This window comes from Hylobates moloch, unplaced genomic scaffold (assembly GCF_009828535.3).
Source record: "Hylobates moloch isolate HMO894 unplaced genomic scaffold, HMol_V3 SCAFFOLD_35, whole genome shotgun sequence".
Taxonomy (NCBI): domain Eukaryota; kingdom Metazoa; phylum Chordata; class Mammalia; order Primates; family Hylobatidae; genus Hylobates; species Hylobates moloch.
The window spans coordinates 2,192,080-2,217,850 of NW_026652310.1; the positions used below are offsets into that span (position 1 = coordinate 2,192,080).

Here is a 25,771-nt window from a genome sequence, read left to right on the forward strand (position 1 = left end):
GGATCATATGACTTCCCTATCTATGATTAGCCCTTACAGTGAGCCATGGATACAAACCCTTCCTTAATGCATCATCTGTTCTAATCTTCGTGCAAACATATGAAGTAGTAATGTTTATCATGGCCACTTTAGAGATAAACCAAGACTTGGAGAGATTAAGTGACTTGACTAAGATCACACAGCTAGTAAATGAAAGAGTTGGACTTAAAGGCAGGTCTACAAGATTTTAGCATATAAGTTATTAACCACCGTGCTATACCCGTTTCTCCATTAGCTTCTTTTCCTCATTTCATGAGGAAACCCCATTGATTTTCACTCTCTTCCATTGACTATTCAAACAATTCATCCAAATTCCATCCTTAGTGTCTCCACATTATCATTCAGTATTAAATAACTGGTAAGTTTCTGAACCCAAGTCAGATCAAGATCCACTTGGGTAACATTCCTTCCTTCTCAGGTGCCACTACCTTTATTAAGGCTTCATCATTACTCCCACACATTACTTACCATAAGACTCCTAAATGGTCTCTCTCAGCCTTCAATCCATTCTCCTTAGTGTTGCTTCTCTAAGTTAAAATCCTTCAAGTCAAAAACCCTGTGGCACCTCCTCTTATATCCCTTTCTTATTTATTTATATTTCTTTTAGCCAGAATGAACTAAAGATCCCAAAAGGAAAGGGAATTTTTCAAATGTATATTTGTATTTGCCTATAATTTTATATAAAGAAACCCTAGAAGGATAACTAAAAGACTAATAAATGTAATTACATGGATTTTTAGGGAAAGAAGAATAGGAATTGAGTGGATGGGGGAAAAGATGTAAATAATACTCTCTACTGTATGTAAGCCCTTATATAATGTTCCATTTTGAAATGTATCATCTATTCAGAAAAGGAGGAAGGAAAAAGAGGAGGACAATGAAAGAAAGAAAACAAAAAGAAAAAAGGCAGAACCAACAATGCTTGATGTCACCTTCTTGTTTCCAGAAGGTATTTTCTGTGTCTAACAATAAAAAGGTAATTACTCCCCAAAAAAGAGGAATAAAAATGGTTTCCTAAACATATCATAATCCCTCTCCTTTTAATCCTTCTGTTTTTCCCTTTCCTTCTCACTTCCTCTTCCATATTCTTCCAGATGGTTTAAGTGTCAACACCTCCAGAAAATCTTCCTTGACTGGCTAATTTTGGATTAAGTGTCCTTTCAATATGCTCCCCTAGTATAGTGGGCATCTTCTGTCACAGCACTCTTACTACATTGTTATCATTATTTGTGTGTCTGGCTTCCAAACTAGATGGAAGTTTCTTGAGATCAAAGACCGTGTCTTATTCATCTTTGCAATCTCCAGTAACTACAATAGTGCCAGACACATTTTAACAGCATCCAAAGTAATCCATGGCACAATCCATTTATCTTTGTTGTGGCCCATGGGTCACATCCAGCAGTCACTGTGATTTAATCTTGCCATATGGAAGATATTGCTTGAGTTACTGCAGCCTCCCCTTTATAGGTCTCTATAGTCATCAAGGTCCAAGTAAAATACCTAAAGAGTTAAGAATAAAACAGAATTGAAAACCTGAGACCAGGTTAAAACTCTCCTGAGTTCTGCATCTACAATATATCCTCCTGACTACTTTCATTCTCCTCTTGAATGTCCCAAAAGATCCTCAAACTCCGTATGTCCAAAGCAAATGTATGATACCATGCCATCTTCCAATGTAATCCTTGCTCAGTAAAAAGTCTCACCATTGTTCCAATTATATAAATCAGAAAACTAATGGTTATCCTTAACATCTGCATCTCATTTACCAAATCAAATCTATCATTAAATACATATATACGTCTCAAATTCATCAACTTCTTTCCATCTCCAATGCCAAATCCCTGGCCCAAGCTACTATTACATCTCTCCTAGATTACTGTGCTACTTATCTGGTTTCTCTGCATCCACTCTTACTTATCCCTCTGCAATCTGTTTTCCACACTGCAGCTGGAGTGATCTTTTCAAAACACTAATCTGATCATGTCACCCATCAGATTAAACCACTTCAAAGGCATCCTGCTACTCTTAAGATAGAGACCAAAATCCTTAACCAGGTTTACAAGGCCCTGCATAGTCTAGCCCCTATCTGTTTCTCCGGCCCCATCTCAGACTGTGCTCCCCCTCCTCTCCATTCTAGCTTCTGTGATCATCTTTCAGTCCCTGTTCATATCAGTGTCCCTCCATTCTAGAGGCCTTTGTTGATGATGTTTCCTCTCTGTAATTTTCCTCTCCCTGCTCCTTCCCTCACTAACTCCTACTCATCCTATTTCTTCAGGAAAGTTTGCCCCAACTATTCTAGGTCAAATACATCTCCGTCCCCACCATTATATTCTGCTCAAAGCACTACATATGTTTTATGCTTGGCTTTTTATCACTATTAAAAATCGGTATTTATGTGATTTCATATTTATAATTCCCCCCCACACACACACACGCACTGGACCATAATTTCCATAATGTCAGGCACCATAACTATTATCCATCACCATGGAATGAATCTCCAAGACCCAACCCAGTGCCTGGCATTTGATGAATAAATGACAAAATGGAGGGAGGGCATCAGCTAGGTGGTAATACCTAGGCTATCGTCAGTTATCACTGTCCCTGCACGTGGGAAAAGTAGAGAATCCTCAGGATAACTAATTTAATGTGAGGAACCTAACATCATAATTTAGAATTATACTAAAATGCTTTCCTCTTCAATCCCAGAATATTATACTCCTCTTCACTGAAGACTGGTGAGCAACTTTTCTACCACAAAAAAGGACTTGAGAGACCGTTTACTCCATGCCTCACATTTTATAAAGAATATAAAACTCAGAGATGTTAAGTGACCAGCCCAAAGTCACATGCAAGTGAGCAGAAGAGCCAATGCTAGAACCCACACATACCAGTCTAATGTTGTTTCTACTATATTACTACAGTAACATATCATGGACTCTTTGGAGAAGAGGATTCTCATATTTTCAAAGAGTCATATCACAGACTCTTTGGAGAAGAGCAGTACTCATTACTAATTTATACTCTAGCAACCCTGAAGGTACATACAACTTTGATCACATCTTTTAATTCTCCTCTTGGTGGGGAGCACTCATGAGAGTAGTTTTGAATACGTTGAACTTGAGATTCTAGACATGTCCAACAGGCAACTGTATAGATGTATCTGAAGTTCCAAGAATAGTTCTGGCCTACTTAAGACTTGGAAAATGGATTCAACGACAGGAAGACTGCGAGCCAGATGCTAGTCTTTAGTGAAAAAGGAGCACTGCCTAACACATATTATGATGGCAAAATGAAGGGAAAGAAAGTTTCATGGTGAATAGCATGAGCATCAGATGAATAGATTTTAATTTACTTAGTTCAAAATAAAGAGCAGAAGAACAATGGTTTGGAAGGAAGAAAGGAAAGTAAGAAGGATAACAAATTCACCTCTGGACACTCAGGTATATAGGAGATAACAGGATGGAAATTCCCATTCTAGTAATGGTAGATTCAATAATTTGAATCAACCCTTTTTCTAAAGAACTATTACAATGGCTGGACATTTTTTAAAACAATTTTTTGTTTGTTTGATGGCCTGTAAGAGTTAGCAATTTAACTGCTGAAACTAGATTAATATTATCCCAGATTACTCTCAGAGACAACAGAAATGAATCCATTAGGACTACACATCAAAGTCATAGACTACAAAATAACTAAACTTAGTAGCTGAAAGAAGATAAACATAAAATTGAGAACTAGTGAAGAGGAAACCATAAAAAGAATCAAAAAACATATTAGAATTTCAAAACTATAATAAGGAAAATATAAAATATATTACAGAAAATTAAGAACTCAACAGATACACTTAGCAGAGTAGACATAATAGATTTTTTTTAAAAAAAGAGAGAGTAAGTGAACTTAAGCTAAATATAAAAAAACAAAAACTGCCACATCATAGTAAAACTGCTAAAAACCAGAAACCCAGAAGTTCTAAAAAAAAATTAAGAAAGTCAGGGGAAAATAAAATTATGCCTTTATATCACTTTATTAAAAGTGATGGCAAAATTGCAATTACTTCTGCACCAACCTAATAAAATATGTCTACTTATAATTCATTGCTCACTGAATTTCTAAGAATAAAGGAGAAATACAGATATTTTCACACAAAATTTTAAAACCTGAGAATTTACAAAAATAAGGGATGCTCTTCAGGATAAAGAAAAATTATCTCAAGCAGAAGCTCAAAGATGAAAAATAATTAAAAGTAACAAAAATGGTAAGTATTTGGTAAACTTAAAATTAACCCTACAATGCAACAGAACGGTAAAATATCTGAGTAAAAGTAAAACATAATCTCGTCATCCTAGAATATCTTTGCCAGTTTAAAGCAAAAACTATAAACTTTGCCTCATGAGGTTTTCAGAATTAAAGGATTAAAAGCTGGTAACATTTCCACATTCCAACTGAAGCAATAAAACATAGATTCTAAGTAGACGGTGAAGAATTAAGTACGTGTATTATAATTCCTAGGGCAACCACTAAAAAATTCTATATATAGAAATGTCAAATATGCCATAGAGAAATTAAAATGGGGTAATAAAAAATGTCCAAACAACCCATAAAAATATAGGAAAGGGAAATCAGAAATAAAACAGAGGAAATAAACAGAAAATTAATGACAGATGGGAAGACCTAAATCCAAACATATCAATAATTATATTAAAGTGAGTCATGTAAACACACCAATTAAAAGACTAACTCTCAGAATGGATTTTTAAAATGAATCCAAGGCCAGATGCTTTGGGAGGCCAAGGCAGGAGGATTTCTAGAGGCCAGGATTTTGAGACCAGCCTGGGCAACACAGCAAAACCTGTCTCTACATTTACCAAAAAAAAAAAAAAAAATCTATCTATATGCAAGAAACTCATCTCAAATATAATTATGTAAGCATGTTAAAAATTAAATGATGGAAGATGGAAAAAGATATACCAGGCCAACACCAATCAAAAGACATCAAGAATAGCTATATTAATATATTAATATCATACAATGTGTATTTTGCAGCAATAAAACTATGAAGAACAAAGATGAAAGCACCAATTCACCAAGAAGACAACAATCTTAAACATACACCAAATAAAACCAAACAAAAGCGCTAAAAAATACACAAAGCAAAATCTGACGTAACAAAATACAGAATTATAGTTAGAGACTTCAACACTTCTCTTTAGTAATCAACAACGAGAAGACGGAAATAAGCCAAGAGATAGAAAATTCCCATCAACCAACTGGATTTAATTGCCATTTATACAACAGATGCCCCAGCAAAATACACATGGAACATTCACCAAGACAGACCATATCCTAATTCATAAAAATAACCTTAACTAATTTATAAAAGCTACAATCATACAAAGTATGTTTTTTGGTCATAATGAAATGAAGCTAGAATCAATAAAAGAAAGATACAGGGAAATCTCCAAACACTTGAAATCATGTATTTCATATCTAAATAATCCATGAATCAGAGAGGAAATCACAAGGAATTAGAAAACATTGAGAACTGAGAAGATATAAAAACACAACATATGAGAATTTGTGGGATGTAGCTAAAGCAGTGCTTAGAAAGACATTTATATCATTAAACACTTGTATTAGAAAAGAAAAAAGATCACAAATCAATAATCTAAGGTCCTACCTTAAGGAACTAGAAAAACATGTACAAATAAACTCAAAGAGGAGAAAAAAAAATAAAGAGCAGAAATCAATAAAATTGAACAAAGAAAAAATTGACAAAAGGTATCAATGAACCCCAGAAAATCCTCTAGCAATACTTACTCAAAAAATCAGGATATGAAAGGAAGTTATCACTACCGGTCACACAAAAATTAAAAAGATACTAAGGGAATACTATGAACAACTCTATGAATATAAACTCAACAACTAAGATGGAATAAACCAATTCTTTGATAACCAAAAACTACTAAAACTCACCCAATATGAATACCAAAATCCAAGGATGCTCAAGTCCCTTACACAAAACAGCACAGTAACACATCCTCCTGTATACTTTAGATCATCTCTAGATTAATTATACCTAATATAATGTAAATGCTATGTAAATAATTATACTGTATTTTTTATTTGTATAATTTTTTATTGTTGTATTATTATTTTTATTGTTTTTTCCCACAAACATTTCTGATCTGTGGTTGGTTGAATCCATGGATATGGAACCTGCAGGTATGGAAGGCTGACTACACTAAAGCTGTCTTTGCCTAGACAGCTTTGAATAATGAAAACATTTTTCTTCTACTCCTGTCTTTTACAATTTTTAAGTGTACTTAATTTCTAAGTAGTTATGAATTTTACATCTGGCTTATTCCAAATACACATTATTTTTCAAAATCTGATATCTACCCATTTCTTTTTCTAATGTAGAATGCCCTCCTTTATCTTTCTGAAGAAAAAGAAGCTAAGGCTGCAACATGACAACCAAATTGATTTTCATGATCTACTTCCAGGTGGCCTGTCACAGGCTGGCATATCCACAGGGGCCAAAGACTGCAATTTCAAAACCTCCTGTAGGAGTTCAGAGAGAATTAAAACAGCAGTACTCATTGTTGTATTTCCCTAACTGCACTTGCTATGTTAGTGATCATCACATATGTAATAGCATTAAAAAGTGCTTTGTGTTTATACCCACAAGGTTCATTCTCTGAGACTTATCCCTATCTTCCTGTAGTTATATGCAGTCTCGGAACCCAAGGATCATATCTTTATCACTAAATGAAAAGCATTAACCCCAATGATACCATTTGGAGATTTTCTTTTATTATATACTTTCATTGCCTTGAAATCTAAGATATGTTAACAACATTTACACAAATGGAATGCATTACAACTTACTCTGCTTTAGTAGAAAAGTACACCCCATAACTACATCTATCCAAAGAGACATATGTTATTCCTATCATCTGGCTATACTCATTTTATTAACTAGGATATTAAGAATATTTAAACCAGGTACTTTAAAACTGTCCTATAATATCACACTAGGATATAAAAATAAATCAACATAGAGATATCTGTTTTTTCAATCTTTGCCATTTAATCAAAGGAGGATAACTTTCTGATTCTATACTTGTGCTGACCAAGATTTATCTAACACGTCAATCAAGCATTATGGTTTATTCCAATCTGTTCCATTTTGGAGATGCCACTCCAATGATCACTAGACTGGGGAGAAAGCCTGTGAGAACAGAATAAACTCGAATTTAAAAAAAATACACAGCAGACTGCTTCTATTTGGTTTAGCATCATTCATATCAGGGATACTCAAGATGCTTTACAATGAGATATAAATTAGAACTGTAATGAGTGATTATAAGCAACAGCTTAACATTTAGGGGACCTGCTTGTTTACTTAGGAAGAAAAGACTTGACTGGCGCTCCAAGTTTATTCCCTTTACATTCCTCTAACAATAGTGCAGACTCTCTAGCTTACAAAGCCATTCATAACCTTACTAAAGGCAAACACTAAGGCCTTCAGTTGAAGATCTCTATGAAATAGTATGTTTAAGTCTGGTAGTTTGCTCTGTAACCATATACAAAATCAACAGAATAGGTGATATCAGTTAAGTTCCTGAAATAAACTAGACTAGGCATGAAGAGTGATCAATCAGGACTGGAATTTTAATTGGTATTTAAAATACGAATCCTAGCAGTGACATTCAATTTTTTAAACAACTGATGCTAAATGATACTAATTGTAGCATGATTGATAACATTTAAAAAATAGAAAAAAGTGAAAGTTACATAGGATTTTTTTTTTAATGCAGTCTGGAGACTTGGATGGAAGTAGTGTATGTATGCGAATGCACAGGCACAGTTGAAACAGAAATGGGGTAGTACAAAAAAGTTGCTTAAAAAATGCAATGTTATCACTTTTAAATGTTTCTAAGCTGGATTTAATTACCTAAAATCAACTTCAAAATAAACATGTATTATTCATTCTACAAATATTTGAGTACTTACTATAATCCAAGTAAATACAATGTTAACTAAGACAGACAAGGTAATTTGTAATCGTAACATTACAAAACTCTATTCAGATTAAGTACAAATACAATGGGAATTAACTGCAGGGGTACTCAGCACACTCTTGAGGAGTTAGGAATACTTTACAAAATAAATGAAATTTAAAATGAAACCAAAAAGATGAATAGCAACTGGCAGGAAAAGTAAAGAAGAAAGTATTTCAGACTGAAGGAACAACCTTTATAAAGACACAAAAGTGAGAAAAAAGAATGGTAGTTGAGAAACTGGTAATCACAAAACCAATAGTTAAAACGGTTTTATCAATAAAAAATAAAATGATGACCATTTATTGAGCTGCTACTACACAGTACTAGTCTTCTGACGCACACTGCTTCTAATAGTTAACAGCTTCTCAATTACCATTATCTCCATCTTATGGAAGAATAAATTTAAAGTTCAAAAAAGTTACTTGCCTTCTCAGGAAAAAAACTGTAAATGATTGAGATGATCAAAAAAGACTACTGGGTATATTGTCTAACGCACCTTTCCTTATCTGAGATATTTTTAGACTCCGTAGATTATAGATAATTGATAGCAATGCAAATAATTCTTTTCTATAAATACGCAAATGAATTTTGTCCAGTGGAGGTGTAATTGATTTCCTTCCCCTATGTGAAAGAAGCTAGTTTTGAATCTATTACATTATTCATGGCTAGATTTTTGGTAACCTACATTTGTGTCTACTCCTGATCCTTTGAGCTACTTGTAACATCTCACTTATTCTCTCATTAATTAGGTAAGTAATATCTTTGGCAAGTGTTCGTGTATATTTGTATGAGGCATGGTTTTGCCATTTTAAAAACAATCATCCCTCAATAGCTCCAAAGCATAATAAGTCAGACTTTGAAGGTTTCTGTGCATTCCATACGGGTCCAAAGACAAGGGTCTTCCATTACACTACAACTCAGTACTCTTTCCCTTTTATTCCTGAATGTTAATGCTAACATAATTTTTGTAATACCTCTTGCAAAGGGTCCACCAAATTTTTGTAGACCATGTAATGAAACTTACTAAAAAGTCCAGCATGAGGCTACTCCCATCCTCTAACTTCTTCACATATCCCTAATTCCTCAGCCTCCTGTGGAATGAAAAAGGAAATTTAAAGTAACTTCCCTCATTCCAAAGCTTTCACAGTCGAGCAATCACCAAAAGAAAGAATGAACCTACAATTCATGCCATTTAAAACGTTATCAGGCATAATTCAAGTCATATCCCAATGGGCACACTGTGTGATAATTTAAATGTATTGATATAACGTATAAAAGAAAGGTGGTGACCTTGGAGTACTGAGGAAATCCTTGTCTCCTGCTTTTGCTGAATTTTTTTTTGTTATATTATGTTCCCTTTTTTGACCTCATCTTCTCTAAAAAATCAGATTTTTTGGTTAAATAAGAACTAATATCAAATACTCAAACCCACAGAATAGAAATTGGGTGGTAAATTTTGCCGTAATATAAAATGGCAAACAACACAATGGGCCACTATGTTATAATATTCATTTGATTTATGAGGAAACTGTAAAAACTTTAATTTAAAAAGATTCCAGTGCACACATGTGTATAAAGATGTATTTGTTTACCTGCTTAACAAAATTGACGGTATGAAGCTTTTTTTTTTTTGCATGCTATAATGACGTGTTAAAGGTATACTTTCGATATACTGCTTTCGAACCAAACATTTACCCTTCGCCACTGGTGAAAGGCAACAAGATCTCTTTACAAAGTCTTCGTCTTTTTCAATAAATTTTGCATGAAAACATGTTATCCTGGCACAAAGTTGCCTGCTGTCACATTGGAAGTGTGATAAATGTTTAATGAAAACAACACCACACAGCTTTGTGTCAGACAACAGCTATCACACAGCCCTGCTTTGATCCAAACAGACACTTAAAAGGAGTTCTAAGCATGCTCTGCACCACAGAACTCTATAACCTATATGCAAATGGGGTAAATTAGCATAAATTACTTCCTGCTGTATAAAGAAATAAGAGGTTAGGAAAAATATGACAGACTCTGTAAGTATGTAACTGCTGTCAAAACTCAGAGTCCAGCTTTCCCAAATCACTCCCAACATCTTCTACCAATCACTAGGTAGAGGGAATAAAAAACAAAACCCCTTATTGACAGGAATTTATTACATGAAACTCTAAAACTGAAGACACTGGAATTTTACCAAGGTTAAAGCCATAAGTAACATATATCTATAAAGTATGATTACTACATGGTACTAGTTTTCTTATTCACACTGCTTATAATACTTACAGCTTTTTAAGTACCACCATCCCCATTTTATAGAAAAATAAATTATATATCCAGAGGCAAATTCTTACCTCTCTCAAAAAGTATAAGGCTTCTGAAAATTATACAAAGAAAAATGGAAGAATGTATAAATACAAGTATTTCAGTAAAATATCCCAAAAGTCTTGTTGGGTATATTTCTGAGAAGAGCATCCATCTACTGAAAATCCAATGAGGAAATTTAATAAAGGTGAAAACTTTTCATGGTAGCAGGTCATAAAGAAAGGCACACTTAGAAATACAAAATTAGGTTCTTAAAGAATGCTAAAGTATTCAAACTACGAAGAAAGCGTTTTAGTAGGTGTCTTGGTCCATTCTGTGCTGCTATAACAGAATGCAATGGTCTGGGTCATTAGCTTATAATAAATAAAAATTTACTGCCTCACAGTTCTGGATGCTGGGAAGTCCAAGATTGAGGGGCCAGCATCTGATGATGAACTTCTTGCTGCATCATCCCAAAGAAGAAAGGCAAAGAGCATGTAGGAGGGGGAAGCCTTATAAGAAACCTACTCCCATGACAGCACACCCACTCCCTTGATAACTGCATTAATCCATTCATGCGGTTAGACCCACCTCCCATAAAGGTCCCACCTCCCAACACTGCCGCAATTTGGATCAAGTTTCAACAAACTTTGGGAGACACATTCAAACCACAGAAGTAGGCAACAACTGCCTTAAACCAAATTTTCCTAGCTGGTGATTTAAATCAATCCCATCCAAATTCCCCTTTTAAGGATGGCACTGTGATTTAAGAATGAATAGTAGAACATCACTAGTGACTACTTACATATTTGTTCACAACTAATTTTTCAAAGACATCTTTAAAGAGGTTTTATAGCAGTCAACTATATGTTAGGGAGTTTGGATCAAGATGTAGGTAAAGAAGGTCCAATAATATGTTAATCCACAGAAGACTTAGGATGTATAACATTCACCATCATCAAATCAAATTGCAATTATGAGATGACATGACAAGTTTCATATTTCTGATTGTTGACTAAATAACAGTTTAACAAAATAATGTTGTATCCAATTTCAACTTAACAACTCTGCTATTAAGAAAAATCTGTTTTCATAATGCAAAGACATTATCCCTTATAAAAATTGTAATGATCTAGGGCCTGGCACAGTGGCTCACTCCTGTAATTCTAGTGCTTTGGAAGGCCAAAGCCAGAGGATTGCTTGAGACCAGGAGTTTGAGGCCAGCCTGGTCAACATAGTGAGACTTTATCTCAACAAAAAATAAAGAATAAAAAAATTAGCCAAGCTTGGTGGTGAACACTTGCAGTACTAGCTACTTAAGAGGCTGAGGTGGGAGGATCACTGGAGCCCAGGAGTTCAAGGTTGCAGTGAGCTATGATCACATCCCTGCACTCCAGCCTGAGCAACAAAGTGAGACCCTGTCTCTAAAAATTACAAATTAAAAAAAAAGAAATACAGCTGCTCTGACTACGGAGTAGCCATTCTTTATTCCTTTACTTTCTTAATAAATTGCTTTCACTTTTAAAAAATAAAGTTTTCTAAAGATAAGATAAATATTTATTTTTAAAATTTGGGGGGAAAACAAAAAACAAGAAAAATCTGTATCAGTGTTTAAAGAAGAAAACATTCTTAGAAACTAAATTTTATAAATATAAAACATTAAAAGTCATTAAACATTCTTGATAAAATTTCAGACACGACTCGGTGTCTTTCTTATATTAATCATTTACACAGTGTTATAAGGAAAGGCATCTTTTAGTTCCTACAAACTCCTGAGACCTTTCCAGTTTATATTAGGTCTTCCTAAATCAGTAGATAAATAAAATGAGAGGGCCAATTTATGAAATTATAAGACGAATTCTACCATTTTAATGTTTTAGGTATTTCCAGAACTATAATTAGCTGTTATTTAAAAAGAGTTTCTCAGAATTATCTGATTTTGTATTTTTTTCTCAAAAGTATAAAAAAGCTCTCCCTCATTATTAAGCTCATTAATTCCTGCTTGAGCATTCCTTTCTTTCCTGTTTTGTTTTTCCCAATTTACAAACACCCTTTACCTTGCTTTACCATTAGTGTACTTACTGTCCTTGCTTTGTGCTTTATAAATGTATACTTTGTGTCCTATCTGTCTGTCTGTCTATCTGTCTATCTATCTATCTATCTATCTATCTATCTATCTATCTATCTAAATACTGTTACTTTTGCACATAGGTTATTTTCCCATGTGAAGAAGCACTTAGGTTACTTAGCACAAGCTAAAACACTTGTCATGCACTGCACAATCACAATGAACTAATACATAAGTCCTAATTTAAATGTTTGTGAATCCGTTTTCCTCTCTCCATAAATTTTTTAAAGCCACCTGGAAAAAAGACAGCTAATGAAACCATCACTAAAATAAACTTAATTAAGGCCTAGGAATTGTCTGTGAAGATAATTAAATATAATTCTAAATAGATGAAATGCTGAGGTGGGAAACTAAGAGACGAAGAGAGAAGGAGAAAAGAAGGGATCAATCTTTTACTAATGAGATTTCTGGGCTGATCAGGGAAAAACAGTGTACAGAAAATTCTTTCAGTTCTATTTTCTAGGAACGTTTAAACAACAGTATATCACTTGATCTCAAACTCTCTTGTTCATCATTAATAATTACGGATTACTAAAGAAATGAGGATAGTGTGTCGTTAAGAGGCAGGTGACAGTCCATTTGAATTAGAAGCCTAACTCTGCCGTTTATTAGCTCTATGACCATAAGCCTAAGCACCTTCATCTATATTAATAGGATAATAAGAGCACCTATTTCATCAGGTTATTAAATGAGATAATATATGTCAAATGCTTAGCAAAATTCCTGATACTGAAAAAATACATTTAAAATGTTAGATGCTTATCTTTTGTTTTTTTAAACGGAGTCTCACTTTGTCGCCCAGGCTGGAGTGCAATGGCATGATCTTGGCTCACTGCAACCTCCGCCTCCTGGGTTCAAGTGATTCTCTTGCCTCAGCCTCCCAAGTAGCTGGGATTACAGGCATGCATCACTACGTCCAGCTAATTTTTCTATTTTTAGTAGAGACGGGGTTTCACCATGTTGGTCAGGCTGGTCTCAAACTCCTGACCTCAGGTGATCCACCCGCCTCAGCCTCCCAAAGTGCTGAGATTACAGGCGTGAGCCACCATGCCTGGCCGATGCTTATCTTTTTACGTCCACTGTGAGTAAAGCATGTTGTTCATACCTCATGTAGACCCAATCACATCATTTCTCTACTTGAAACTCTACATTGGCATCCCACTGCCTCTAGAATTAACTGCATACTCTAGAATTAACTGCATACCTCTCATAATCATCTCTCATCATTATTTATCTTCTACTCTAAACCAAGCCCCACTAGACTTCAGTCCCTCAAATTGTACCACACACACCCTGATGCCTCCAAGGCTTTCCATATGAAGTTTATTTTGCATGATCATTCCTCCCCATCTCTTACTTCAATATGTAAACATCACTTCATCTGAGAGCCCTTCCCTGACACAGAGCCTAGTTAAGATCAACCAGCTTGAAGTTTATGGAGGGAAATATCTCTCAACCAGAAGGTGTCAAGACTGAAAATGAAAGCCAACATGCTTAGACTGGCCTGTGAGAAGTATAAAAACAGCCTCAGACTGCTTATCTCTAAACTGCTCATTATTAGCAGTAAGTGCACTCATAGTTTAAGCCAGAAATGACAAATAACAACTCTTGAGCCAAATCCAGCCAGATATCCATTTTTATAAACAGTTTTACTGAAATACAGCCTGCCTGTTAGTTTACTATTACCTATAGTTGTAAAGTTCAGTAGTTGCAACAGAGACCAAATGATCCAGAAAGCATAAATTATTTACTATCTAGCCCAAGCTTCTCCAACTTGCAGCCCATGGGCCACATGCAGCCCAGGACAGCTTTAAATGTGGCCCAACACAAATTAGTAAACTTTCTTAAAACATTACGAGATTTTTGTGATTTTTTTTAGCTCATCAGCTATTGTTAGAATATTTCACATGTGGCCCAAAACAATTCTTCTTCTTCCAATGTGGCCCAGGGAAGCCAAAAGATTGCATACCTCTAATCTAGCCCTTTACAAAAGTTTGCTGACCGTTGGTTTAATTTAAGCTACTGTTAGTTAGGTTTTGTTACAGCGAAAGCATCCTAACTGGTGCAGTGTTTCCACAGCTCTTTTTACTTTTCCTACTGGAAAAATTCATCTGACTTTACTATAATCACTTGCGTATCTTCCCTTCTACACGTTTATATTCCTACCTGTGTGAAAGCTCCAAGCAGTACTGGCACTAACATTTATATCCTTATTACTTAACACAGTACCTGACAAGTAGAAGGCATTTAAATATTGTTGACTGAACAAGTAAACAGATGAATGAATGTGCATATTTGATAATCAATATTTAAATATTAAATATTTAACAAAAATTAACATGTACATTAGGTGCTCTGAGTGATACAAAAGATTCTAAGTCCAGAATGGCTTGAAAATCAGGGTTAGGAAATATAAGAATCTGTGTGCACCTCAGCACTAAGCAGGGGAAAGGGCACCCTAACACAACACTACCCTCTACTATGGCCCACTAAAACCATAATGCAGACTACCCACAGTTTTTTGGCATCAGTCCCCAGTGCCCTTTTATTTTGCACCTCTTATTTTGACTTTGTTCATTGCCTTTGTTGAGATTAATGCTAAGAAATAACGACAAATACAACACTATTATCTTGTAAACTTGCCATCCAGGAATTGGTCCACTTGAACACAATCAACTATGAGTGAGAGATGAGTCTAACCTGTAAAGTTGGCTTAGACATTCAAGATTAATGTTACCATATGAGAACTCTTTTTAACACAATCTAACCTTTCTGTTTTATTCACTCTCTCATATTTCTTACCTTTAAAATCCCCCATATAATGTTTTACATAATATAAATTTTATGCAATTACACAAGTATTATTCTAAAAAAGTAAACTTTGGTGAGGTGGAAGGCAAAAATTTAATGACCAGTAAAAATCACAGCTTTCTTCCATTGCCATGTAATTTTTAAAAACAAAACCAAAAGAAGAAAAAATTTTAAAAGGAACCAGAAGCAAGGCAGTTCCTTGATTGACAAGTTTTATTCATTAAGCATATTTTCCAGACTCAGAACCCTACTGTATGTAAATCCTCCCTTCGAATTTATCATCCTACTAACTTTCTCCCGTTACCAAGAGATTTTCCCAATACCGTTTCTGCCTTCATTCCATTTTACCAGTGCTGGCTAACTCAGCCTCCCCACCCTTACAGACAGGTATCTAACTTCTAACTCCTCTCCTGTAGCATTTCACAATCCTTAAAACTAGAAGTGGATAGAACTCAGAATTTTACAGAAACATAACTGATCACTGTACATTAATGGTTGTGGGATGATCAGGTGAACAAAAGTCACATAATAATAATGTTATCCTCTTCCAAACTCTACCACAAATTTAACATTTCAGAATACTTAAAAGCCAACAATCTAGGCAGATTTATATAACATCACTATAAATTTGGAAATAAAAAATAAACACACAGACAACTGTGAAAAAGAAAGGAATGAGGAAAGAATTCCATATCTTTTAATAAACTTAATAATTCTTTATAGACTCAAGATCTCAGGATACTATAACTGCAATCCTAGTAAACTCTTCAACATGGAAAACATACATTAAAGATAAACACATTTATATTGAAGTATTAAAATAAATATATTCACACAAGACATTGAAAGACTGACAAAAGAGGATAAATTCCAAGATTAGATTCTACCTCCTAGAATAAAAGACCCCAATTACAATTTTGAATAGAACAAACAAGATGCTGTAAATTTACTCTGTTAAAAAATATTGTTTCATTTTAATGTTTTCTAATTTGACAAACACTTATGAGTGGATTTCAAGTTCTGTCTCTAAATGGACAAAACTAGAATCTCATTGTTTTAATAATATCAATTCTATGAAAAATAAAATCTGGACCTCAAAAGCAGATACACTCACTCTTACACACACACACATACCCTAATATTGCCCAAGCTCCCATTCTATATTAAAAAAGGCTTAAACAATAGTAAATCACATGGTCCCCTCCTTCTGTTTCAACTTTATACTTCTCCGCTAACAGCTTTACAATAAGGTAATAGACATTTTTAATCACTAAATAGTCTTCAAATTTTAAGTTCCTACTCATAACAAAGGAAACAGAGTATGAAGCTTTCCTACAGAATTAGGCAAATTTTCCTCTACTTACATACTAAACTTTGATATTGCTGTTTATATTGATTCCAATATTGTTATATTATTATTAAATAAAAATAGAAATGAAAATGTACCACAGTAAAAATCTGAGGTAACTATTTTGATTTATCCTTTCTTCTTTCTCTACTGTATTCTCTCTTTTTATTCCATTTTCTTCTACTCTTATAGCAAGCCACAAGAAAAACCTCAGAGAACAAAAATTTAGTTTGAACATCACCATGGAATCACCAAGTCCTTACCAGGTAAGATTTGCTTCAACTTACCCACGTTTGATGTTATGTAATTCCTTGTCCTTCCCTTTATCCTTCTCCTTTTCTCTTTTCTCTTTATCTCTGCCCTTACGTCGTTCTCTATCCCGAGACCGACTACGCGTTCTTCTGTGACTGGACCTTTCACTGCTACGACTATGAGAACGGAGACGAGGTCTTGACCTGGACCTATGGTAAGCAGATTTTGTTAAATAAACTTAGTGTATAATTTGTATTGTGAAAAGTAAATACTCTTTTAAATTATCTGAAAAAAACTACTTAGTTTTAGTTGTGGACTCAGAAATAAATAACCATATGAAGCAAGCACCTGAATATGATTCTTTATGAGTAAATGCTCTCACTTAAAATAATATGAGGGAAATATATATGCTAACTTTATAGGAAATTATGATGCAGTTAAAAAGTGTTTGCCTTAAAGGTCCAAATCTAGTCTTAATTATTCACATCTCCTCAAATAATGTACCTAATTTAATCTACAAGAATAGGGCTTTCCTTTTCTCTACAATCTTTGCTTCCATTATCTATTCAACCTTATTTCTAATTGTTCCAATATAAATACTGATCCACTCCAATCCAGCTATTCTTTGTATTAAATGCATTACAGTAAAATACTAAGAAGTAATTATTTCAGGTTCTGGTTACAGTATTGATAAATATATATATATATATATATATATATATATAAATGTATATCTACCAGACTGACAACCCTACAGATAATTTTTAAAAACAACTCAGGTTGACCCTTGAACAACATGGGTTTCAACTGCATGGATCCACTTACATGTGGATTTTCTTCCATCTCTGCCACCACTGAGACAGCAAGGCAAACCCCTCCTCTGCCTCTTCCTTCTGAGACTATTCAACATGAAGATAAGGATGACAACCTTTAAGATGATCCACTTCTACTTAGTGAATATTAAATATATTTTATCTTCATGCTGGGTACAGTGGCTCATGCCTGTAATCCCAGCACTTTGGGAGGCCAAGGCGGGCAAATCACTTGAGGTCAGGAGTCCGAGACCAGCCTGGCCAACATTGTGAAACCCCATCTCTACTAAAAATACAAAAATTAGCTGGGCGTGGTGGCACATGCCTGTAATCCCAGCTACTCGAGAAGCTGAAACAGGAGAATCACTTGAACCTGGAAGGTGGGAGGTTGCAGTGGGCCCGGACGGCACCACTGCACTCCAGCCTGAGTGCACTCTCTCAGTGACAGAGAAAGACGTCATCTCAAAACAAACAAACAAAACAGAACTGTTGCCATTTTAATCCAACCATGTGATTTTCCTGCTAAACAAAAAAATAAACAAACAAAGGTATGTTTTTTTTGAGGAAAATAACAGAGTATTCATAATATGATACTCATTTTGTCCAGGATGAAAACCCAAAATTCCTAGATATATGAAGAAACACAAAAAATGTGTTCTATTCTTAAAAGAAAAGACAGTATATGAAGAGCAACTCTGAGATTAAACTAGATGTTAAAATTAGCAGATAAGGATTTTAAAGCAGTAAATGTAACTATGCTTATAATGAAGATAAAGTTAAGCAATCTCAATAGAAATATCAGAACATGAAAAAAAAATTCTGTAATTGAAAAACACAATCACTGAAATTAAAATTATGCAGGATGAGATTAAAAGCACACTGGTAATAACAGAGGAAAGAATCTGTATACATGCAAATAAATCAATCAAAATTACCCAATATGAAGAATTAAGAGGAAAAAAGATTGTTAGTAAGAAAGACCCTCAGGGATCTGTGTGACAAGATTCAAATGCCTAACATGTTTATTTAAACCCAGAAATAGAGAAAACAGAGGATGAAGCAGAAAACATTCTTTCAGTGGTGAGCAAAAATTTTCCAAGTTTAATAAAAGACAAATTTACAGATTGTATATTAGAAGTTCAACAAACCAAGTAAGATAAATATTAAGAAGACTATGATTAGAAATACTACAGTCAAATTGATAAAAACTAAAGGTAAAGAGAAATCTTGAAAGTATTCAGAGGAAAAACAACACATTACATACAGAGGAATAATGATACAAATTATTGCTACTGACTTCTTATCAAAAACAATGGAAATCAGAAGACAGTGGAATGAAATTCTTAACACGGTGAAAGAAAACAAAATGTCAACCTGGAATTTTATACCCAGCAAAAACATCCCTCAAAAATGAAAGTAAAATAAGGACATTTTTGAGACAAAGGAAAAGTAAATAAATATCAACAGAAGACTTGCATTACAATAAATACTAAAGAAAGTTCTTCAGGCTGAAAAGGAATGATAACAGATGAAAGCGTGGCTCTTTAGGAAAAAATGAAGACTACTAGAAAGTAAATAAATGGGTAAGTATCAAAAACTGCTTATTCCCTTAATTTATTTAAAACACATATAAGTGCTCAAAGTAAAAATAATAGCATTTTACTCTAAGGTTTATAATGAAAGTAGACATAATACAAATAACCTCTACAGAATAAAGCATGGGGCAGGTAAATGAACCTATACTGTTAAAAGGTTTCTATATTTCACATTAAATGGTGAAATAATAACTCTAAGTACACTGAAATGTTAAGACAATATACTGTAATCCTTAGAGAAACTACTAAAAAAAAAAAGAAAATAAGTATAGCTAAAAAGTCAATAGATTAATTTTAAGGGAATTATTAAAAATACACATTAATCCAAAAGGAAGCTGGAAAGGAAGCAAAAAGAAAAAAAGAAGGGAAAGACATAAAATAATCATAAAATGATAGACTTAAATCTAATTATATCAATAAGTACATTAGATATTAATAAACAAAATATTATAAAAAGGCAGTTTTGTCAAATGAATAAAAAGCAATACTGTATGCCATCTAAAACAACAACTACATGCTATCTACAAAATATGTACTTTAAATAAGCTGACACAGATAGGTTAAAAGTAAATGGCCAGGCCAGGCATGTTAGCTCACGCCTGTAATCCCAGCACTTTGTGAGGCCAAGGCAGGCGGATTATGAGGTCAGGAGATCGAGACCATCCTGGCTAACATGGTGAAACCCTGTCTCTACTAAAAAATACAAAAAATTAGCTGGGTGTGGTGGCGGGTGCCTGTAGTCCCAGCTACTTGGGAGGCTGAGGCAGAAGAATGGAGTGAACCTGGGAGACGCAGCTTGCAGTGAGCCAAGATAGCGCCGCTGCACTCCAGCCTGGGTGACAGAACAAGACTCCGTCTCAAAAAAAAAAAAAAAAAAGTAAATGGCTAAAAATATACACATCATATAAACAGCAAGTACAGGAAAGCTGAAGTTAATATATTAATATCACATAAACTAGACTTCAGAAACTAAGAGTGTCACCCAAAATAAAAATGGATATTCATGATGATCAAAGGGTCAATTCGTAAGTAGAAATCATGCAGAACACGTTTCTCTGACCAAAACAGAATTAGAATTTAACAATAAGACATAAAGAAAACCTCCAGATATATGGAAACCAAATAATACACTTTTAAATAATCCATGGGTCAAGTAAGAAAGCACAAAGGAAATTTAAAAATATTTTGAACTGAATGAAAATGAGAAATACAACATATGAGAGTTTGTGGGAAGCAGATAAAGCAATGTTTAGGGAGACATTTATAGTTTTAAATGTTTATACTAGAAAAGAATAAATATCTAAAATCAATTACCTAAGGTTTCACTTTAAGAAGCTACAAAAAGAAGAGCAAAGCACTATAAATCCAAAGTAGTTGGAAGAAAGGAAACATTAAAGAGAAAAATCAATGGAAGAGAAAACTAACAAAGTCAAAATCTAGTACCCTGAGAATATCAATAAAATTAATCTCTCAGCTAATAACTCATCAAATGAAAAAAAAAGAGGAAATACAAATAACCAATACATATTAGCAAAGAATAAAGAATGGGGATGATGGAGACATCACAAGAACTCATCCTAGATACTAAGGATATATATTAGTCCATTTTCACGCTGCTGATAAAGACATACCTGAGACTGGGAAATTTACAAAAGAAAGAGGTTTATTAGACCTACAGTTCCACATGGCTGGGAAGGCCTCACAATCATGGTGGAAGGCAAGGAGTAGCAAGTCATGTCTTATGCAGATGGCGGCAGGCAAAGAAAGAGCTTGTGCAGAGAAACTCCCGTTTTTACCTTCAGATATCATGAGACCTATTCACTATCAAAAGAATAGCATAAGAAAGACCCGCCCCCATGATTCAATCACCTCCCATGGGGTCTCTCCCATCACAAATGGAAATTATGGGAGATACAAGATGAGATTTGGGTGGGGACACAGAGCCAAACCATATCAGGATATATGTAAGTCTTTAAGAGAATTACATGGCTTTCAGCAGCAGTAATATTTGTCCTTGTCCATCTCTAATGGGTTCACTTAATAAATAAAGAAGAATATTGGATCACAAACCAACAAACTTTCTTAATGTGATTTTAAGAAATTTCTTCTGGGGGGTGGAGCCAAGATGGCCAAACACTAACAGCTCCACTCTACAGCTCCCAGCATGAGCGACACAGAAGACAGGTGATTTCTGCATTTCCAACCGAGGTACCAGGTTCATCTCACTGAGGAGTGTCGGACAGTGGGTGCAGGACAGTGGGTGCAGCGCACCAAGCATGTGCCGAAGCAGGGCGAGGCATCGCCTCACCCAGGAAGCACAAGGGGTCAGGGAACTCCCTTTCCTAGTCAAAGAAAGGGGTGACAGACGGCACCTGGAAAATCGGGTCACTCTCACCCTAATACTGAGCTTTTCCAATGGTCTTAGCAAATGGCACACCAGGAGATTATATCCCGCACCTGGCTCAGAGGGTCCTACGCAAAAAGAGCCTCGCTCATTGCTAGCACAGCAGTCTGCGATTGAACTGCAAGGCAGCGGCAAGGCTGGGGGAGGGGCGCCTGCCATTGCTGAGGCTTGAGTAGGTAAACAAAGCAGCCAGGAAGCTCGAACTGGGTGGAGCCCACCTCAGTTCAAGGAGGTCTGCCTGCCTCTGTAGACTCCACCTCTGGGGGCAGGGCATAGCCAAACAAAAGGCAGCAGAAACCTCTGCAGACTTAAATGTCCCTGTTTGACGGCTCTGAAGAGAGTAGTGGTTCTCCCAGGACGCAGCTGGAGATCTGAGAATGGGCAGACTGCCTCCTCAAGTGGGTCCCTGATCCCTGAGTAGCCTAACTGGGAGGCACCCCCCAGTTGGGATAGACTGACACCTCACATGGCCAGGTACTCTTCTGAGACAAAACTTCCAGAAGAACGATCAGACAGCAACATTTGCTGGTCACCAATATCCTCTGTTCTGCAGCCTCCGCTGCTGATACCCAGGCAAACAGGGTCTGGAGTGGACCTCCAGCAAACTCCAACAGACGTGCAGCTAAGGGTCCTGACTGTTAGAAGGAAAACTAACAGAAAGGACATCCACACCAAAACCCCATCTGTATGTACCCATCACCAAAGACCAAGGGTAGATAAAACCACAAAGATGGGGAAAAAACGGAGCAGAAAAACTGGAAACTCTAAAAATCAGAGCACCTCTCCTCCCTCAAAGGAACACAGCTCCTCAACAGCGACAGAACAAAGCTGGACGGAGAATGTCTTTGACGAGTTGAGAGCAGAAGGCTTCAGAGGATCAAACTACTCCGAGCTAAAGAAGTTCGAACCCATGGCAAAGAAGTTAAAAACCTTGAAAAAAAATTAGACGAATGACTAACTAGAATAACCAATGCAGAGAAGTCCTTAAAAGACCTGAAGGAGCTGAAAACCATGGCGCAAGAACTACGTGATGAATGCATAAGCCTCAGTAGCCGATTAGATGAACTGGAAGAAAGGGTATCAGTGAAGGAAGATGAAATGAAGGAAAGGAAGTTAGAAGAGAAGTTTAGGGGAAAAAGGAATAAAAAGAAATGAACAAAGCCTCCAAGAAATATGGGACTATGTGAAAAGACCAAATCTACGTCTGACTGGTGTACCTGAAAGTGACGGGGAGAATGGAACCAAGTTGGAAAACACTCTGCAGGATATTATCCAGGAGAACTTCCCCAATCTAGCAAGGCAGGCCAACATTCAAATTCAGGAAATACAGAGAACACCTCAAAGATACTCCGCAAGAAGAGCAACTCCAAGACATATAATTGTCAGATTCACCAAAGTTGAAATGAAGGAAAAAACGTTAAGGGCAGCCAGAGAGAAAGGTCAGGTTACCCACAAAGGGAAGCCCATCAGACTAACAGCTGATCTCTCAGCAGAAACTCTACAAGCCAGAAGGGTGTGGGGGCCAATATTCAACATTCATAAAGAAAAGAATTTCATATCCCGCCAAACTAAGCTTCATAAGTGAAGCAGAAATAAAATACTTTATAGACAAGCAAATGCTGAGAGACTTTGTCACCACCAGGCCTGCCCTACAAGCGCTCCTGAAGGAAGCACTAAACATGGAAAGGAACAACCAGTACCAGCCACTGAAAAAACATGCCAAATTGTAAAGACCATCGAGGCTAGAAAGAAACTGTATCAACTAACGAGCAAAATAACCAGCTAACATCATAATGACAGGATCAAATTCACACATAACAATATTAACCTTAAATGTAAATGGGCTAAATGCTCCAATTAAAAGACACAGACTGGGAAATTGGATAAAGAGTCAAGACCCATCAGTGTGCTGTATTCAGGAAACCCATCTCACGTGCAGAGACACACACAGGCTCAAAATAAAGGGATGGTGGAAGATCTACCAAACAAATGGAAAACAAAAAAAGGCAGGGGTTGCAATCCTAGTCTCTGATAAAATAGACTTTAAACCAACAAAGATCAAAAGAGACAAAGAAGGCCATTACATGATGGTAAAGGCATCAATTCAACAAGAAGAATTAACTATCCTAAATATATATGCACCCAATACAGGAGCACCCAGATTCATAAAGCAAGTCCTTAGAGACCCACAAAGAGACTTAGACTCCCACATAATAATAATGGGAGACTTTAACACCCCACTGTCAACATTAGACAGATCAATGAGACAGAAAGTTAACAAGGATATCCAGGAATTGAACTCAGCTCGGCACCAAGCGGACCTAATAGACATCTACAGAACTCTCCATCCCAAATCAACAGAATATACATTGTTTTCAGCACAACACCACACCTATTCCAAAACCGGCCACATAGTGGGAATAAAGCACTCCTCAGCAAATGTAAAAGAAAAGAAATTATAAAAAAACTGTCTCTCAGACCACAGTGCAATCAAACTAGAACTCAGGATTAAGAAACTCACTCAAAACCACTCAACTACATGGAAACTGAACAACATGCTCCTGAATGACTACTGGGTACATAACGAAATGAAGGCAGAAGTACAGGTGAGAACAAAGACACAACATACCAGAATCTCTGGGACACATTTAAGGCAGTGTGTAGAGGGAAATTTATAGTACTAAATGCCCACAAGAGACAGCAGGAAAGATCTAAAATTGACACCCTAACATCACAACTAGAGAAGCAAGAGCAAACACATTCAAAAGCTAGTAGAAGGCAAGAAATAACTAAGATGAGAGAAGAACTGAAGGAGATAGAGACAAAAAAAAACCTTCAAAAAAATCAATGAATCCAGGAGCTGGTTTTTTGAAAAGATCAACAAAATTGATAGGCCGCTAGCAAGACTAATAAAGAAGAAAAGAGAGAAGAATCAAATAGATGCAATAAAAAATGAAAAAGGGGATATCACCACCAATCTCACAGAAATACAAACTACCATCAGAGAATACTATAAACACCTCTACGCAAATAAACTAGAAAATTTAGAAGAAATGGATAAGTTCCTCGACACATACACCCTCCCAAGACTAAACCAGGAAGAAGTTGAATCTCTGAATAGACCAATAACAGGCTCTGAAATTGAGGCAATAATTAACAGCTTACCAACCAAAAAAAGTCCAGGACCAGATGGATTCACAGCCGAATTCTACTAGAAGTACAAGGAGGAGCTGGCACCATTCCTTCTGAAACTGTTCCAATCAATAGAAAAAGAGGGAATCTTCCCTAAATCATTTTATGAGGCCAGCATCATCCTGATACCAAAGCCTAGCAGAGACCCAACAAAAAAAGAGAATTTTAGACCAATATCCCTGATGAATATTGATGCAAAAATCCTCAGTAAAATACTGGCAAACCAAATCCAGCAGCACATCAAAAAGCTTATCCACCATGATCAGGTGGGCTTCATCCCTGGGATGCAAGGCTGGTTCAACATACACAAATCAATAAGCGTAATCCAGCATATACACAGAACCAATGACAAAACCACATGATTATATCAATAGATGCAGAAAAGGCCTTTGACAAAATTCAACAATGCTTCATGCTAAAAACTCTCAATAAATTAGGTATTGATGGGTCGTATCTCAAAATAATAAGAGCTATCTATGACAAACCCACAGCCAATATCATACTGAATAGGCAAAAACTGGAAGCATTCCCTCTGAAAACTGGCACAAGACAGGGATGCCCTCTCTCACCTCTCCTATTCAACATAGTGTTGGAAGTTCTGGCCAGAGCAATCAGGCAGGAGAAGGAAATAAAGGGTATTCGATTAGGAAAAGAGGAAGTCAAATTGTCCCTGTTTGCAGATGACATGATTGTATACCTAGAAAACCCCATCGTCTTAGCCCAAAATCTCCTTAAGCTGATAGGCAACTTCAGCAAAGTCTCAGGATACAAAATCAATGTACAAACATCACAAGCATTCTTATACACCAATAACAGACAAACAGAGAGC

The 25,771-nt window shown here is 35.7% G+C and overlaps 1 protein-coding gene across 3 annotated transcripts in view; it reads right to left on the minus strand.

The window, feature by feature from the left end:
* The window catches only part of LOC116463394 (serine/Arginine-related protein 53), a 454,054-nt gene that overhangs the window by 334,340 nt on the left and 93,943 nt on the right, over window positions 1–25,771 (minus strand). For all 3 annotated transcript variants that reach the window (XR_009212041.1, XR_009212042.1, XM_058434619.1), the window contains exon 4: window positions 16,975–17,148. Coding sequence is in view for 1 of the 3 variants with exons in the window: in XM_058434619.1 (XP_058290602.1) it covers window positions 16,975–17,148 (174 nt within the window). In the remaining 2 variants the exon portion in view is untranslated. The remainder of the gene's footprint in view (window positions 1–16,974; window positions 17,149–25,771) is intronic.